The sequence below is a fragment of the Hirundo rustica genome, chromosome 17 (genome assembly GCF_015227805.2).
Source record: "Hirundo rustica isolate bHirRus1 chromosome 17, bHirRus1.pri.v3, whole genome shotgun sequence".
In the NCBI taxonomy this organism is placed as follows: Eukaryota; Metazoa; Chordata; class Aves; order Passeriformes; family Hirundinidae; genus Hirundo; species Hirundo rustica.
Genome location: NC_053466.1, coordinates 13,785,738 through 13,801,681, shown reverse-complemented (window position 1 = coordinate 13,801,681; position 15,944 = coordinate 13,785,738). Strand labels below are relative to the sequence as shown.

Sequence of the window (15,944 nt, the reverse complement as noted above, 5' to 3'; positions counted from 1 at the left end):
ATAGAAGATGAATACCATCATAGTCATGACCACAACTGCCTTGGGGCTGCCATGTTAATGCTCCCTGCATTAAAAGCTGCTGCGAGGCCCTTTGATCCCACCCTCTTTGGGAAACAGCCACCCCGGGGCTCACACTGCCCGCCTCTCCTTTGTAGTTTTCATTAGTTCTCCAGTACCAAGTTCTCCCTTGACCTTGGGGAAGCTCTCCTCCTCATCCTAACAGAATGTCTTTGGGAGATATCTCTTGTTGACCTTTGCTTTGAGATTCTGATGTGTGTCTGAGAAGAGACTTTCCTCATCCTCACTTGTGTGGACCTTGGCTTTTCATGGATCTGTAGCCCTTCTCCTTCAGACTGGTGATGTCAGTGAAGAGACAAAAGTCAGCTCCTTGGGGGCAGAGCAGGTCCCAGATGTCCCACTTGTTCACTGAATTCCAGTGGTTCTTCAGAAACCTCCTCAAAGGTCTTCTAGGTGCTCTGCCAGGTTGTCCCCAAACTTTCCTCCAGATTCTGCTGCAGACCACTGCAAAGGAAGCAGAGAGCTCACCTGTGTGAAGAAAAAAGTCTTTGGAGTCTGGTTTGTTGGACCCATGTCAGAGATCATTCAGGCATTTCCAGCTGTGGAAGAGAGCCAGTCCAAGCAGTAGTGCCTGGAAATCAAGAGAGGAGAAAGACTGGCTGAGCACATGATCCTGAGCTCCCCGGGAGAACGGAGGTTGGGGGCTGGTGATGGCAGGATGGGAGCATCCATTGTTGTCTGGTTTCCTTGGAATGATGGGCATATTCCTGAGCCTTGGGAACCTGAACTGTGTCCCCAGCAGATCTAGGGCTGGCTTAGGTCTGTCCCAAGTGGAGGACATGCCAGCAGAGGAGATGCAGCTGTGGGAGGACCAGGGCTGTGCAAAGCCTGGAGGATCTGGGATTATAAAACCCAGGGACTGAGATGTTTCTTATTCTAGAAGCCACATCCAGGATCCTCAGGAGTTGGCAGCTGCTCTAGCATCTTTGTCTCCATGCTTCAGACCCCGGGCAGGGTCCCTTCTCTGAGAGCATGTGGTGAGTTGTCACCAAGCCCCTGCTTTCTCTGGCCTCACACCTGCTAGCCCCTGGTGCCAGGAGATCATATCAATCATCTTGATGACACTGGGAGCTCCCACATCACTTAGGAGAGGAAATTTGGGTTCAGAGCTTGAGAGGAGGGGTTCAGTGGAATGGGGAGCGGACAGAGCTGCCTTGAGAAGTGGAGAAACTCCCTCTGTCTGTCAAGGGGACCAGGTGAGGGGTCTTGTGCTAGACTAGTGGGAAGGGAATGAGAAGCAGCCTTCTTGCCTCTTCTTCCTCTGGTGGCACCCAGGGCTGGTGTGGCCAGGGCAATGGGCATCAGGGTGATGTCCACAAAAAGGTGAGTGTGCAGCAAGAAGCTCAGTGAGGCATCTGGAGGAGCCTGGAGAGGCCACAGGGACAGCTGGTGTCCATGTGTACCAGGACTCCCTCACACAGCAGATGAATCATGGCTGAGGGGACTCAGTCAACAGTGGCACAAGTGTGTCTCTGCTCAGTGCTCCACAGAGGTCTCCAGCTGGAGCTAGCTGGGACTGCAAACTGATTCCTTGGGGAGATGTCCATGTCATGGGACATGGCTTGGTGCTCTTGTCTGTGCCAGAATTCTAGGCAGGTGATGCAGGATTATTTACAGCAGCAGGACAGATGCTGACAGATGCTGCAGCTGGATGGGAGGGACCTGGGTGCCAGGCAAGGAAATGATACTGGGGCAATAAGCACAAATTGATGCTCAGGGGAAAAACATTATTTACACCTATGATGTACTAATACAATTATATAGTTATACAGTTGCCACATTAGCTCTTGGAAAGGATTTTAGAGTCACAGCAGAGCACTTGATTAAAACAGGAGCCTGGGGCACTGCAGAGAGCAAAAGCACAATGCTAATAATAACTCTGCCAGCACTGCACTGCTCAGGAGTGGTGCAGGCTCTGGATCCTGCTCTGAGCCCAGTGGGAAATGTGGCCTGGAGTGTCCCTGCCTTCCTGCCCTGTTCCTGCCTGCTCATGGCAGATGGGTGCTCTTGGCCATGTTCAGGCAGTGAACACTGGGCTGAGCCAGGTGGGCTGTCTGGTCTGATATCCCTGTCCTGCAATGAAGCTTGATGTTGCCATATTTTACATATTTTGCTGCTGTGCAGGGGAAGTGCTCATGGTCTGTAGCACTAGACTGCTTCCCATGGTTCTCCTGTTGGATCATTTTCCCAGTTTCTCCTGTTTGGGAGCAGGCTGGTGTTCCTGGCTGTAGGCTCAGGCAGTGCTCTCTGTGGATGATGGAGTCCTGCAGACAGCCTGGTGTAAGGCTGGTTCCTCAATCACACTAGAGTTTTTAGGTATGTGACTAGTTGTTCCTCAGCACCACAACAGCTGCCTCATATTTTGGTAGCCCACTCCTTCTTGCCCTCTCTGAGTAGATGCTGGAGGTGTTCCTGTCCAGCTGTGTGCCACACAGTGTTGCTTTGCTCAGGGAACAGATGATGAACTGGTTTACTGAGCATGGACAATTTGTTCAGGTCAGGCTGTCACACTTCAGGACCTAGCAAGGTTTTATAAGTGATCCTGTATTCGCCTACATTGTGTTGTATATGGGCTTATTTCCTTCTCCTAACAGAACTTATGGTTTTGGCCACAAATCCTGCAGGAACCAGCTCCAGATAAATACCTCTAGATGCCACTAGCACACACATGGCCCTGTTGTGTCCCCTGAGCTGATCTGGCAGAGGAGGCTGGTGCCTTTCTGCAACCAGCTGAGTCTCAGGTGAATCTGAAGCATCTCCGCATGCTTGCTGGGACTGAGGCTGGGAGCAGCCAGATGGCTTCTCTTCTGATGGCATCAGCTGTAATCCTACCAAGAACCATTTTAGTTTTGCCTGGTGAACTCTAGGAGTGGAGAAGGGACACCTCTGATAAGCAAACACTTCCCTCTGACCCTCTTTGGGAGGTTTGGATGTCTCAGTGCCTTGGAAAGGCTGGAGGGACCATCAGTGGAGAAATTAGGAGATGTGAGGTGGGCTTGAGGGGATGGCTGCCGTTTGCTATCTTTAAGGTCCAAACAAAGCAAAGGCATCTCAGATGAATCGCTGACATTCCTGCATTCAGGAACTCTGGCATTCCCCCAAGTCCTTGTTTAAAACCAGCCAGACCAGCTAGAAACCAGTTCCACATCAGCATCTCTGGGAGGGTTGGAGAAGTTGAAGTAATTCTCTGGCATATTTGGGAGCCACCCTTCTGCCATCCAACCTGCCACTTGTCCAGGGGTCCCTGCTGTAGTCCCCCATATGTGCAGCATCCCAAGGGAGTGCTGCAATAGTGCCCGGGCACTGCTTGCCTAGGGCATGATCCTGTCTTGCTGTCACAGTGTCCACTTCTGCCACAAGAAATCCACTGCAAGGAGTTGATCTGGGTTAGCAGGGACTTGATTTGCTCTCGAGGTGACAGTGGCAGTATTTTATTATATTCACTACGTTGTTGTCCTGTATCACTGATACATTAGTGACTCAAAACTTGGTTTGCCTTGCACAAAGCCATTTTCTCTTTCTCTCTGCTTGTTCTGGCTAAGGGCCCTACAGCAGCTACTGCATGTGATGTCCCCACTCCATTTTCCCCCACTGCTCTGAAATCTTCCTCTACATTTATGCACCTTCTTACATGGTATCTTCTTTTTTGCATTTGCTCTTGCATAAACATTGTCATGCTACTTTCCTGGGATGCTGTTGGGAGAAGAGCTCTTCCCTCTGCATTTAATAATCCCTCCTTGCAGAGTATCAAATAACACATGCCTGCTTTGCACCATGGGCAAGCACCAGGCTTGTGTTCCTCTGTAGCTTGGATTGCTTATTCACTGTGATCCAGGCTCTGAAGCTGCTTCTGCAACACAGCTGGGGCTTGGCACTGGTGATGCTATGGATGGAAGGGGAATTTGAAGGTGTGTTTTGGAGGGATATAGCTGAAAACAGAGGGATACATCCTGATATTTTGAGTTGATGTTTAAGCTAGGAAGAGAAGGTGCTTGGTATCTCTTTCCTGGCACTTTTCTAATTTCTTCTTATTGTAAAAATCTTGAGGCATTTTCTAAGCTACAGAAAAATTTACTTTGCCTGTCTCAAAATAAAATTTGGAAATTGTTTTTAACTTCCTGCCCAGATCAGAGGGCTTTTTGAAAAATATATGGCAAAACCATAGTAAATCAGTTCAATTCAGGTAGGAATGAGTAAAATGAATGAAATATACTGTTTTATTGTGTGTTGGATGACACTGTGCTGTTTTCAGTCCTGGAATGGAACTGGGAATGTTTATCTGAATTCTTAGTCTGTACCAAATCTGAGAGCACCCCAACTCAAAGCTAATAAGAGAAACACAATTTGACCTTAAAAACTAAAAACAAACAAACAAACCCACTAAAACCCCCAGCAACAACAACAAACTGAAACAACAACAACAAAAACACCTAAAAAATCTCAATAGTGTAGAAAAAGGAGGTTAATGCAAAATGGTCTGATATCAAACCCCCTTTCTCTAAATAATTAATTGTTCCTAAGTCAATGGCATTTCCACGGGAATGAGCATAACTGGCATAGGGGAACTTGCAGGACTGTGTAATAGAACAGACTTCTTTTTTTTTCAATCTCCTAATAACACAAAAACCCCAACTGAAATGTAATTTATGTTTCAGTCATTGTATTTGGGCTGTGACCTGCGTGCTTAGAGCTTTAATTCCCGAAGGCAGGGCTTCGTGAAGTTATCAAAGTCTGGCCGTAAACGGTACGAATGTTTTTGTGATTAACTTTGATGACTGAATTTATAAACTCCAGCACTGATTTTAGCGGTGTGTCCCAGCCCGGTGACCTCAGCAGCTCGTTCTCCCCATGCCCCTCGGGTCGCCCGGGTGCCCGCAGCGTGTGGCCCGCAGTGCTGGCGGCGGCCGCGGGCACAGGCGGCAGCGCTGGCACGGCTTCGCTTCCCCTCCTTGCCGCACCGGCCGTACCAACTCTCACGGAGCTTTTCTACCCGACGCAGATGGGGATCGACGCGGGAGCTGGGACCCACGAGCTGGCCCTGTAGCATGCGAGGATGTGCCCGCGCCCTCGCTGAGCCGCCCGCCGCCGGCCCCGCTGCCCGTCCCGCCCGGCACCATGGGAGGATGCTTCTCCAAGCCCAAACCAGGTACTGCCCTCCGGCGCCAGGCCCCCGGCCCGCTGTCCCCGTGGGAGAAGTAGGTCAGCGGCGGACGCTGGCCGGGGGAATGTTAATGCTCGGCTCCTGCAGGGAGGATTACTGGGCTCTTAATTCCCCCAAATTCCTCAACGCTCTCACTCCCAGGCAGGGAGCTGTGGGGGGTTGCGGCGGTGCCAGGGAGCGGTAGGTGGGTGGAGGAGAACTCACCCTGTGGCATGACGGAGGTGTCTCTGCCTGGTCACATCTCCTTGTTCTTCACCACCCACCTGCTTCCACCTTTCTGCTGGATACGGAGCAGAGTTGCCCCCGTCGTGCGCCGGTGTGGGTTTGGGTGACAGCTGTCCCAGCGCAGACACATGGGGCTCCAGCACCTTCCTTCTGCCACAGCTTTGTCACTCACTGGCCACCCTTGTTTCTTTCCCTGTGGGAAATGAATGACTTGGGAAGGAGCAGGCCAGGTCCTGGAGCTGCTCTGCTGTTGGGATTTTGTTTTCTTGGTGAAGCTTGTCCATCTGTACTGCTTTTGGCGGGGAAAGCAGCTGCAGACACCTGGACATCAAGAATTCTTCCCTTGCCTGGTACATTCCTTCCATAGCTGGGTTGGGTGGGCTCCCTGCTCTGTACAGTTTGGGGAAGACTGGGTGTGTGTGCAAGGGGCAGGGGTTGAGGGGTGCGTGGTGTGGAAGTGTCAGTGCTCAGCCTTGTCCTGAGCAGGCTGGACATGAGCAGGCACTGTGTGGTCACCCATACTCATCACCCCTGGCAACACCTGCATCCGCTCCAGAAGACGATGGCAGGTCCTGTCAGTGTCCCCAAAGCTGCCATGCAGGAGTGCTCCCAGCTCCCATCCTGCAGCTTGTTTTGGCCACCTCAGAGGGAGCTTAGGGTGACCTTGTCCTTGTTACTTGCTTCTGCCCCAGCACAAAGGGAATCAGAATATGGTGATGATCCATCAGACCAGTCAGCATCCCTCTGTAGCCTTTGTGGGTGGAAAAATGTCTTTTGGGGACCTTTTCTTGGCAATTTGTCTTCACTGCTTGAGGCAGAAGGGATTTCAGGTTGAAGGACTAAACAGGTCAGAATGGAGATAGAAGTGACTCACTGAGCATCCATGGAGTGAGGTCTCTGCCTTTCTGCAAGGCACAGTGAGAAAATAAAGGTGGTTTTCTGTCCTTGACCTTTACTGTGATTATGTTATGGGTCACCACCAAGGTAATATGGCACTGGACACTCTGACCTGTAAGTTGTCTCTCTGAAAGCCCTGTTAATATGTTTCCTTAAAATGTCTGAGGAGTAAAAACACATCCAGGAATAAATGCCTTTGTTGACTAAACTTGTGACAAACTCTGCTATGAGCAAAATTAAGCCCCACTTAATTTTGTAGTCTATCAGTGAAACTGCGTAATCTTGGACCAGAGTTGGAACACCGATGCTCTGCGGGCATCTTTCCCGAGCTGCTGATTTCTGTGGAGAGCTGTATTTGCATAGCAGGGCCAAATGCCTGAAAATGCCATCCTGCAATGCACCTCCATCCCTCAGCTCTGGTTTGGATTAGCATCTTCAAAGGCTTTGCACAAGCCTTCCGCAGCCCCTGGGTAGCTCAGCACTGACTGCAGGGCTTCATCCCAGGCTTATAAAGCCTGCACAAGCAAGGAGGCAAACAGAGGCATTTGAGGATACTGATTGTTCTAGCAAAGGTTTTCATATGGGAACTGTACAGTATTAGAGCTGAGTACTGGACTTTGCTATTTGTAAGAATCGACCTGTTCTTTGTTAGAATAAGCAGGGATAGAATAGAGCTCTTTGCTTCATTAGTGCTGTTTCAACATGAAGGGCATATTTCAGATGCAGCCTGAAGTGAACAGAATTGATTCAGGCACTTTTTCAAGGTGTACATGAGGTTCTTATCTGCTCCATCTTCTTCATTACCAGAGAGACCCTCAGTTGCCCTGAGCACCCTCAAGATAACCTTGGCACTGTGCACATATCACCTCTTGATGGGCAGATGAGTGATACAAGAGCTCCGGGGAGTGGAGTCCTGGATCCCTAAATAGATGTGCTGACTGTACTGCCGGCCAGCTGTGAGGTCTGGCTGCTGCTGGAGCACCCATCTCCCTGTCCAGATATTTCAGTGTTTAATTAAGAGCTTACGTTCAAACAGTGAAGTAATCTGCTATTATCTCCAGCGCTGCAGTCCCGTGATGCCGGATCCTCTTGTGAAGGCCCAGTTCTCAAGCTCTGCATAATTTTCTTGTCGGGTTTGTCTCGGCTGTGTGATGCATTGGGGGTGAGCTGCCCAGCTGGCAGCCTGTGTGGTATCCCAGCACCCGCTCCCACAGTGCAGCCAGGTCAGGATAATGAGTGACAGGAACCATCATGAGCCAGTTCTGTGTGAGCTGTGGCAGCTCTGTCTCTGTGCTGGGTATGGGAGAGTGGCTTCAGAACCTGTCAGCTGTCATTCTTCTTCTTCTGCTGGGCTCAGTGTTTGATGGTGGGGCAGGGCAGTAGCTTCCCAGTGCATGGGGTGTCTGGGGGAACTGGCCCCAGACACATTGTGCATTGTACCAATTCAATTTCAGAATAAAATTTGGGTTTATAAATATTTCATTTAAATGTCATTTTCCCTTTTGGCAGCTGAACCAATTTGCTGGATCAGCTCAGGTGCTGCTTAGCCCTGGATTCCTGGAGGGATCATCCCTCCGGAATGCAGGTTTCAGGCCATAGGGACACCCCATGAGGGGCCAAGAAGCATGAGAAGGAGAAGATGGGGGTAAAAAGGACTGCTGAGAGGCAACTGGGATATGCCCCACACAGAGGCAAGCGGTGAAGTGTGGGACCTGAAATAGGAGAGGGAAGATTTTATAACTCTTTTTCTTTTCCTCTGGACATTTGTCCAGCAGTGTTGGTGGATGCCAAGTGGGGGTGGCTGAGTGCCAGAGACCTGCTGCTTCCTGCATATGTTTTTCTAACTGAGGAAGAAGGGAAAAGCTCAGAGCTACCATTTCCTTCTTCATCCCTGCAGATTCATTTACTTGTGAATCAGTGGACACTTCATGTGCTCACCTGACCCAAATGTGCTCTGGAAAACAAAGTCTGGGGGTATCAGCCAAGTGAGAGATGGGAGATGTTCCCTGCAGGGTGAATTCACTGATAAATCCATCTCCCTCTCACCATTAGGGCTCAGAACCACCAGCTTTGCCCAACCTTTGTCTCATCGTGCGACATGGTCTAGCTCCACAGTCTGGCTGCAAGGATGGACAGCCACATTTTCTGCATATTGACTGTGAAATTGTATGACATCAGCCCCCTGTTTCTTGGGCCAAAGATATTTCACTGGGACTGGCATAAATGGGTATTCATTATATTTCCAAACTCTCTTCTGGAAAATCCATGTCTGCTTTTCTCAATGCCCTAGGAAAATGGTGCTTATGGAGAGCAGCCTCTTCACTGGGTCCTGCAGCAGCTGGGCTGCTTCTCTAGATCTCCAGGAACAGATTTGCTCATAGCAGTGTGGGTTTTTTTAATGCATGGTGCTGGTCCTATTCATTTGCATTAACTCCTGCAGCTGCAAGAGCACAGCAGAAGGTGAAGTTTTCTATTGGTTCTCTGTTCATACACAGAAAATCACTTTCCTGAATCTGTCATTATCCCTTCTGAATCCTGCTGGGTGAGCACGGGGGTTTGGCACTTTGGCAAAAAGCCGTGGATCCCTTGCCTTGCTGAGCAGGCAGAAACAAACAAACAAACAGCATAAACGTGCAGGGCTCCTGAGACATCCGCCTGCCTCCAGGGCCTTCAGGGCCATGGCCACTTGTTTTTCTCCCTCCCAAAATGAACGACCTTCTCCCTGACTTGCTCTTCCATTGTTCTCTCAATATTCTTGCAATAAAATTTTGGGACAACAGAAGAGGTTGGAAAGACTCAGCATCCCTGTAATTCACAAGCCTTGCTGAAGGGCTTGTTTTTCTCCCTTCCTCTACCTTTCCTTAACCTGTTTAGTTCATGAACTTTAACTTTTATCTTCTGCACAGATTTTCCTGTTCGTGACATTTATAAGATGGGGAAAGCTCAATTATTTCCTATGTACTTGAGATACTTCACCAGTCTCTGGCACTTTCCCCTGGCTTGCTATAGAACTCCCTGGCATTTATTATATTAATGGCTTTAGCATGATGAAGTCCCTAGGAGATAAAGTGATGTTTTCCGCTTTGTGATGTGAGAGCTCATCAGTGGCTCCTGATGCTGCTGTGAACATGCTGGGCATGGTGTGGAGCACAGGGGTGTAGCTGGGTGGGCCTGTGGGGAGGGTGGGTGAGCATTGCCCTTCAGGAAGCTTGTCTGAGCACAGAATGACAGAATGATTTGGGCTGGAGGTCTTAAAGCTCATCCAGTGCCACCCCTTGCCATGGGCAGGAACACCTTCCACTATCCCAGGTTGTTCCAAGCCCCATCCAACCTGGCCTTGGGCACTTCCAGGGATGGGGCAGACACAGCTTCTCTGAGCAAACCTGTGCCAGGGCCTCACCACCCTCACAGTAACTTCTGCATGCCCTCACCTGGGTGGCTGAGGAGAGCGCCTTTGCTCCCCACTGTCTCTGCTCCTGTGTCTCCCTGGGTCCTCTGGTCCCCATTACAGGGATGATTTATTGTCAGACCTGTTCACTGGTGTACACATGAGAAAAATGGATTATCCTTGCTTCTCTCACCTATTGTTGAAGAGTCACACTACACTCAAAACCTCACGTGGAAATAATTTTGGATATTTCTAGTTCCTTATTAATAAGTCTCCATCTAATGAAGCAGCTTTATGCACCATGCAGTGTTGGCTTTCTCTTTCAGTTAACATCACCTACAAACAATTAAAGGGGTTTTTGAAGTCTGTCTGAGCCCCAGAGACCTTGGCATGCCTCATATGGAGCTGCCTGAAACTGTTTTCCACTGAACAGGACAAGAACTGTACCTGAGAGGTTGTTTTGCACTGACTCATGGCTGCTTTCAATAATATGTACTTTATGAATGCAAAGTGCCTGATGTAGAAAGAACAGAGGAATAATGGGCTCAGGTAATGTCCTAGGGTAACTTTATGATGCTTGTATCCCCAATCGTCTGTTCTGTTTGTGCTGTATATTGAGTCCTGTGCCTTTAAGACTGGTTCTAAGAGCAAGGAGAAGCGCGGAGTTTGTTTTGAGAAAACTGCCTGACTCCTCCACATTCTTCTGCGGACGGGGTGTTCGGCGAAGGCTTGGAGAGACTGCAGGACAGAGATTTATTTATTTTGCTTTTAGTTAGTTTCAGCTAGCTAGGGCAGAAAAATTCCCTGGACTGTTTTTTTCCCTTTTTCTTGGAACTGTTTAAACCTGCTCTGGACTGAAAACCCAGGGGAGCACTGGGGGCTGCACCTGCGGCCCACCGGGGCCTGGACCTCGGCATTTTCCAGCAGCACCGGACGGACTGGGACTGAGGAGAGACTGAGAGAGAGCCGAGCTCCACCCACGGCAAGGACTTTCTCAATTTGCCATCTCGCTTCAGAAGGAGAGGTTTTATTGTTTCATCTTATTCATTCTTTATACCTGCATGTACTTCATTAGTTTAGTAAAATAGTTTTTTCCACTTTTCTCCAAAGAGGTTTTTTTTACCGGACTGGTTGGAGGGAGGGGCCACTTGGGTTTGCTTCCCAGAGAGATCCTATACAGGGGTTTTCTCCCAAATTTGTCCCCAAACCAGGACATACTTCTAACTGGCGCCCACTGCGGGGCCCGAGAGAGTGAAAAAAACTTGTATTGATTATTATTAACTGCATTTTTTAATTGTCCTTTGTGTGGGGATTAAACAGTCAGAAACCATGTTGCTTCTTGAATTCCTAATGTCTCTTAAAATAGAGTCTTTTCTGCATTTCTGTTCCCTAGGCTTTTTTTAAGTCTTAATACCTTTCTAGTCCCTAAGTTTGTTTTCTTACCCAGAAATAGCTCCAATATTGTCCCTAACATACAGCTTTTACACTAATGATGCACAAATTAGAATAGTTATTTTGCTAGGTTCAGTAATTATAGTTTACAGGAAGCTTATAAAGATACTGAAGTTTGTTTCTGAGTATATTCAGTTTATAGTTTTTTCGTCCTACCCTGCATCCTAGTTCCAGCAGCATGTTTTGGCGATTTATCAATAATTGCACCCAGTTTGTTAGAGGAAGAGTAGGAGATGAGGCTCTTCAGCCTCTTCTTTCCCTCTTCTCTTTTTAGTCAGTCACATCACTTTTAGAGAATGTTCAAGGTCTCCTGAATGTTAAAGACACCACCTTCCTGGTATTTCACCTGGTGACTTTCCTCTATATAGTTTATAGCTTTTCTAGAATGAGTCGCACATTTCTAAACACTGTAGAGCAGCAGATAAAAGCAAAAGAGCAGGGGGATAAATCAGTCACTCAAGCTGCAGCCAACCCCACAGCTACTCAGGTTGCAGCTAAACCAGACAGTGAGGCTAAGACACCAGCAGTTGCTGCAATAAAGAAAGGAAAGAAGCACACGGACAAAACTGATCGACCAGTAGACGATGATTCAAGTAAAAGATCCTCAATGCCTCCTGACACCCAGTCAGGAGTCAAACCACCTGACACACAATCAGAAGCTGAAGCAACTGATGATACACAGTCAAAAGCTGAACCAACTGATACAAAATCAGAAGCCCAAGCAACTGGCACAAGATCGGGAGTCCAACCAACTATTACACGATCAGAAGCCCAACCAACTGCTACAAAATCAGAAGCCCAACCAACTGCTACAAGATCAAAAGCCTGACCAACTTCTACAAGATCAAGAGATACTATTGAGTCCTTTTCCCTGAAGAATCTTCGTAGCCTAAGAAAGGATTATACTCGACAACCTGATGAATCTATAATTAGTTAGTTAGTCTGTCTTTGGGATGCTGCAGGCGAGGCTACAATGCTAGATAGCACTGAAGCCAGGCATTTAGGATCCCTGTCACATAATCCAGTTATTGACCAAGAAATTATGAGGGAGGCTAGTCCTTGCAGTCTCTGGGAACGGGTCCTGGGAAGTGTGGCACAAAGATATCTGTGTGCCGACAATCTCTATATGCAGCAAACCCAGTAGAAAACCATTAAACAAGGGATCCAGCGCTTGAGGGAAATGGCAGTGGCGGAGATTGTCTTCTCAGATGACCTAAACACTAAGAACCCTGACTTAGTACCATGTACACCTGTGATGCAGCAAAAACTTGTACGACTTAAGCCACAAAAATACTCCTCTGCTTTAGCAATAATGAAGCGAGATGAGACAGAGGAGACCGTGCTTGATATGGTGAAGAAGCTCCAAACACATGCAGATGCCGTGCATGGTCCAACACATGCAAGAATCGCAGCTTTAGAAACACAGGTGCGAGAATTAGCAGACAAGATAGAAGAAAATCACAAAAAACTCAAGGAGGACATTCTCCAAATCTCTGCAGTACAAGTTAGAAGCTCTGGCACCACACACAAACGTTCCCTAGATAAAAAAGGAAAAAGCATCCCACAGGCAAAGCTGTAGTCCTTCCTGCGTGATTGTGGAGAAAACATAAAAAGATGGGATGGAGAATCTACTGATGCTATGACACAACAGCTACATGAATTGTTGGATGGCAAGACTATGAGAAGAAGTTCTAGCAAGAAGGAAGCAGCTCCAGTTACCCAAGGAAATAAAGATAATCAAGCTTAGAAGGGCCCTGCCTCTAGCCAGGTAGAGGCTAGGGAAAACTGTGTTTTTTAGACTGTGTGGGTTCATTAGCCTGGCATATCAGAACCACAAAAATATGAAGCCTTAGTTAACACTGGTGCACAGTGCACATTACTCCCATCAAGACATGTAGGAGAAGAATCTGTTTCCATTGCTGGAGTGACAGGGAGTTCACAAGAGTTTACTTTAGTAGAAGCTGATGTGAGCCTGACTAGAAATGAGTGGAAGAAACACCCTTTTGTGACTAGCCCAGAAGCTCCATGCATTTTAAGCATAAACTTCCTCCGAAATGGGTATTTCAAAGACCCAAAGGGATTTAAGTGGGCATTTGGAATAGCAGCTGTAGAGACAGGGGGTGTTAAGCAGTTAAATACCTTGCCTGAACTATCAGAGAACCCATCTGCTGTAGGTCTTCTGAAAGTGGAAGAGCAACAAGTAACAATTGCCACTTCAACAGTGCATCGCCAACAGTACAGAACAACTCAAGATGCTGTGATTCCCATCTACAAGATGATCCGTGAGCTGGAGACTCAAAGAGTAGTCAGCAAAACCCACTCACCCTTCAACAGCCCCATCTGGCCTGTGCGCAAGTCTGACAGAGAATAGGGACTAACGGTAGACTGCCGTGCCTTGAACGAAGTGACTCCACCATTGAGCGCTGCTGTGCCGGACATGCTGGAACTCCAGTACGAGCTGGGGTCCAAGGCAGCAAAATAGTACTGCCGCTGTATGTAGCTGTATATTGCATATTGTTTTTATATAGATGTATGTGTGTGTAGAGCTAGAGTATACATATTAGTTTTAGTAAATTAATGATATGGGGATAAGGGATGGAATGTCCTAGGGTAACTTTATGATGCCTGTATCCCCAGTCGTCTGTTCTGTTTGTGCTGTATATTGAGTCCTGTGCCTTTAAGACTGGTTCTAAGAGCAAGGAGAAGCGCGGAGTTTGTTTTGAGAAAACTGCCCGACTCCTCCACATTCTTCTGTGGACGGGGTGTTCGGCGGAGGCTTGGAGAGACTGCAGGACAGAGATTTTTTTTTTTTTTGCTTTTAGTTAGTTTCAGCTAGCTAGGGCAGAAAAATTCCCTGGACTGTTTTTTTCCCTTTTTCTTGGAACTGTTTAAACCTGCTCTGGACTGAAAACCCAGGGGAGCACTGGGGGCTGCACCTGCGGCCCACCGGGGCCTGGACCTCGGCATTTTCCAGCAGCGCCAGAGGGACTGGGACTGAGGAGAGACTGAGAGAGAGCCGAGCTCCACCCACGGCAAGGACTTTCTCAATTTGCCATCTTGCTTCAGAAGGAGAGGTTTTATTGTTTCATATTATTCATTCTTTACACTTGCATGTACTTCATTTGTTTAATAAAATAGTTTTTTTCACTTTTCTCCAAAGAGGTTTTTTTTACCGGACTGGTTGGAGGGAGGGGCCACTTGGGTTTGCTTCCCAGAGAGATCCTATACAGCGGTTTTCTCCCAAATTTGTCCCCAAACCAAGACAGGTAATCAAGCCAAGATTGATGTTAAATGTTTTATCTTCCAAGTGAAGCCAACAAAAAATATCTGTTTTGATGTCTGTTTCCAAGTTCAGGGAAGGAAGGAGTGATAGAACAGTGAACAGCAGCAAAACCTCTGGCTTCATTTTAATAAAAGTTTTGGGTTGTTCCTGCAGTTGAAGTAAAAATTGAAGTTGTGATACCTGAGAAGGAGAGAAGCAAGGAGGAGATGTCACCCAATGGAAAAGCCAGCCCTCTGATCTACAAAGTCAATGGGACTGCCCGGCACTACCACCTCGAGGAGCATCCAATTGCCAGCAACCCCTACCACAACCCAAAGGACGTGGTAGAAGCATCTGTGTGCCATGTGAAGGACCTGGAGAATGGACAGTAAGTGCCCAAAGTTTTTGCAGATTAAACTTAAGAGACCTTCTAATCTGATCTGGATGCCCCGTCTTGTTCTTTAGAGTTCTTGGAGATGATAATTTAACTTAGTTAACTTTTTTTTTTAATCTTAAAAAATTACATTATGGACAAGTGACAACTGTTTTTACCAGGTCTGCTCTTCTCTGCATGATCTGCACTGGCTCTTGTCTCAGAAAGAGGTGATGTTCTGTAGCAGAATTTCTCAGGAGGCTCGGCTCAACTTGCGTTAACCAACCTAGACATTTTTAAATAAATTTATAGCCTTAGTGATTTTACAAAACAGCAGGAGAAGTGCATGGGTGGAGCTGATGGGGTGGGTCATGTGCTCCGTCCTGTCTGCAGTGCCTGGCTCTTCCAGCTGAGCTCGTCAATTTGCTCTTTCACTAAGGACGCAGCTTTTCAAATCTCTTGCAAATGAGAACACACTTCAGCTGGGCACATTCAGTGCCCTGATTTAATTTTCTGAAGTCTAAAGAGTGTCCAGTCACTGTGCTTTACAGGTGCCTCCTTTCTAGGGTAGAACTACAGGTTCCGTTGACATCTCAGAGGGCTCCATCTGTATGTAAAAGAAAATAATTTGGAATAGCTTTTGTTCCAGTGAGGGAGCAATGTAAGGTTTGTGGGACACAGGAGACTGGCAGTGGTTTGCTTTAAATTGAAGTATTGCCTATGATAGTATCCAAGAACAATCCATACTATAGGCTACTTTGTGCTAAGGTTAAGGGACTTCATGGGCCATAAATTCATTTTCTTAGGTAAGTTCATCCAGGAATAAATGTGTTTTTTTTCATTGCAATGGGAATTATGTATTATACCATTCTACAAAGGGATGCACTAGACTGTTGGATTAAATCTTCACATGATGTGGAGCTGTTGAGGTTGCCTGGCTTGTATCCTGGTTCCAAACAGGACAACGTTAATTTTTGCCATAGCCAGGAGGTGCATGGCCAGGACCCAGAGGTTATTCTATACAACCTCATCTCATTGCTGGGGCAGGGGAAGGGAGTCTCTTGTGGGGAGAAGTGGTTCCTTGTGTTGAGTAACTGTGAGGGACGGA

General features: G+C 47.6%; 1 protein-coding gene across 4 annotated transcripts in view; it reads left to right on the top strand.

Moving 5' to 3' along the window:
* The first annotated feature begins 5,077 nt into the window (after positions 1 to 5,077).
* The window catches only part of AIFM3 (apoptosis inducing factor mitochondria associated 3), a 46,517-nt gene continuing 35,650 nt past the window's right edge, over positions 5,078 to 15,944 (top strand). For all 4 annotated transcript variants that reach the window (XM_040080830.1, XM_040080829.1, XM_040080826.1 and 1 more), the window contains exons 1-2: positions 5,078 to 5,224; positions 14,638 to 14,851. In XM_040080830.1, the coding sequence (XP_039936764.1) occupies positions 5,194 to 5,224; positions 14,638 to 14,851 (245 nt within the window). In that variant the 5' untranslated portion in view covers positions 5,078 to 5,193. The remainder of the gene's footprint in view (positions 5,225 to 14,637; positions 14,852 to 15,944) is intronic.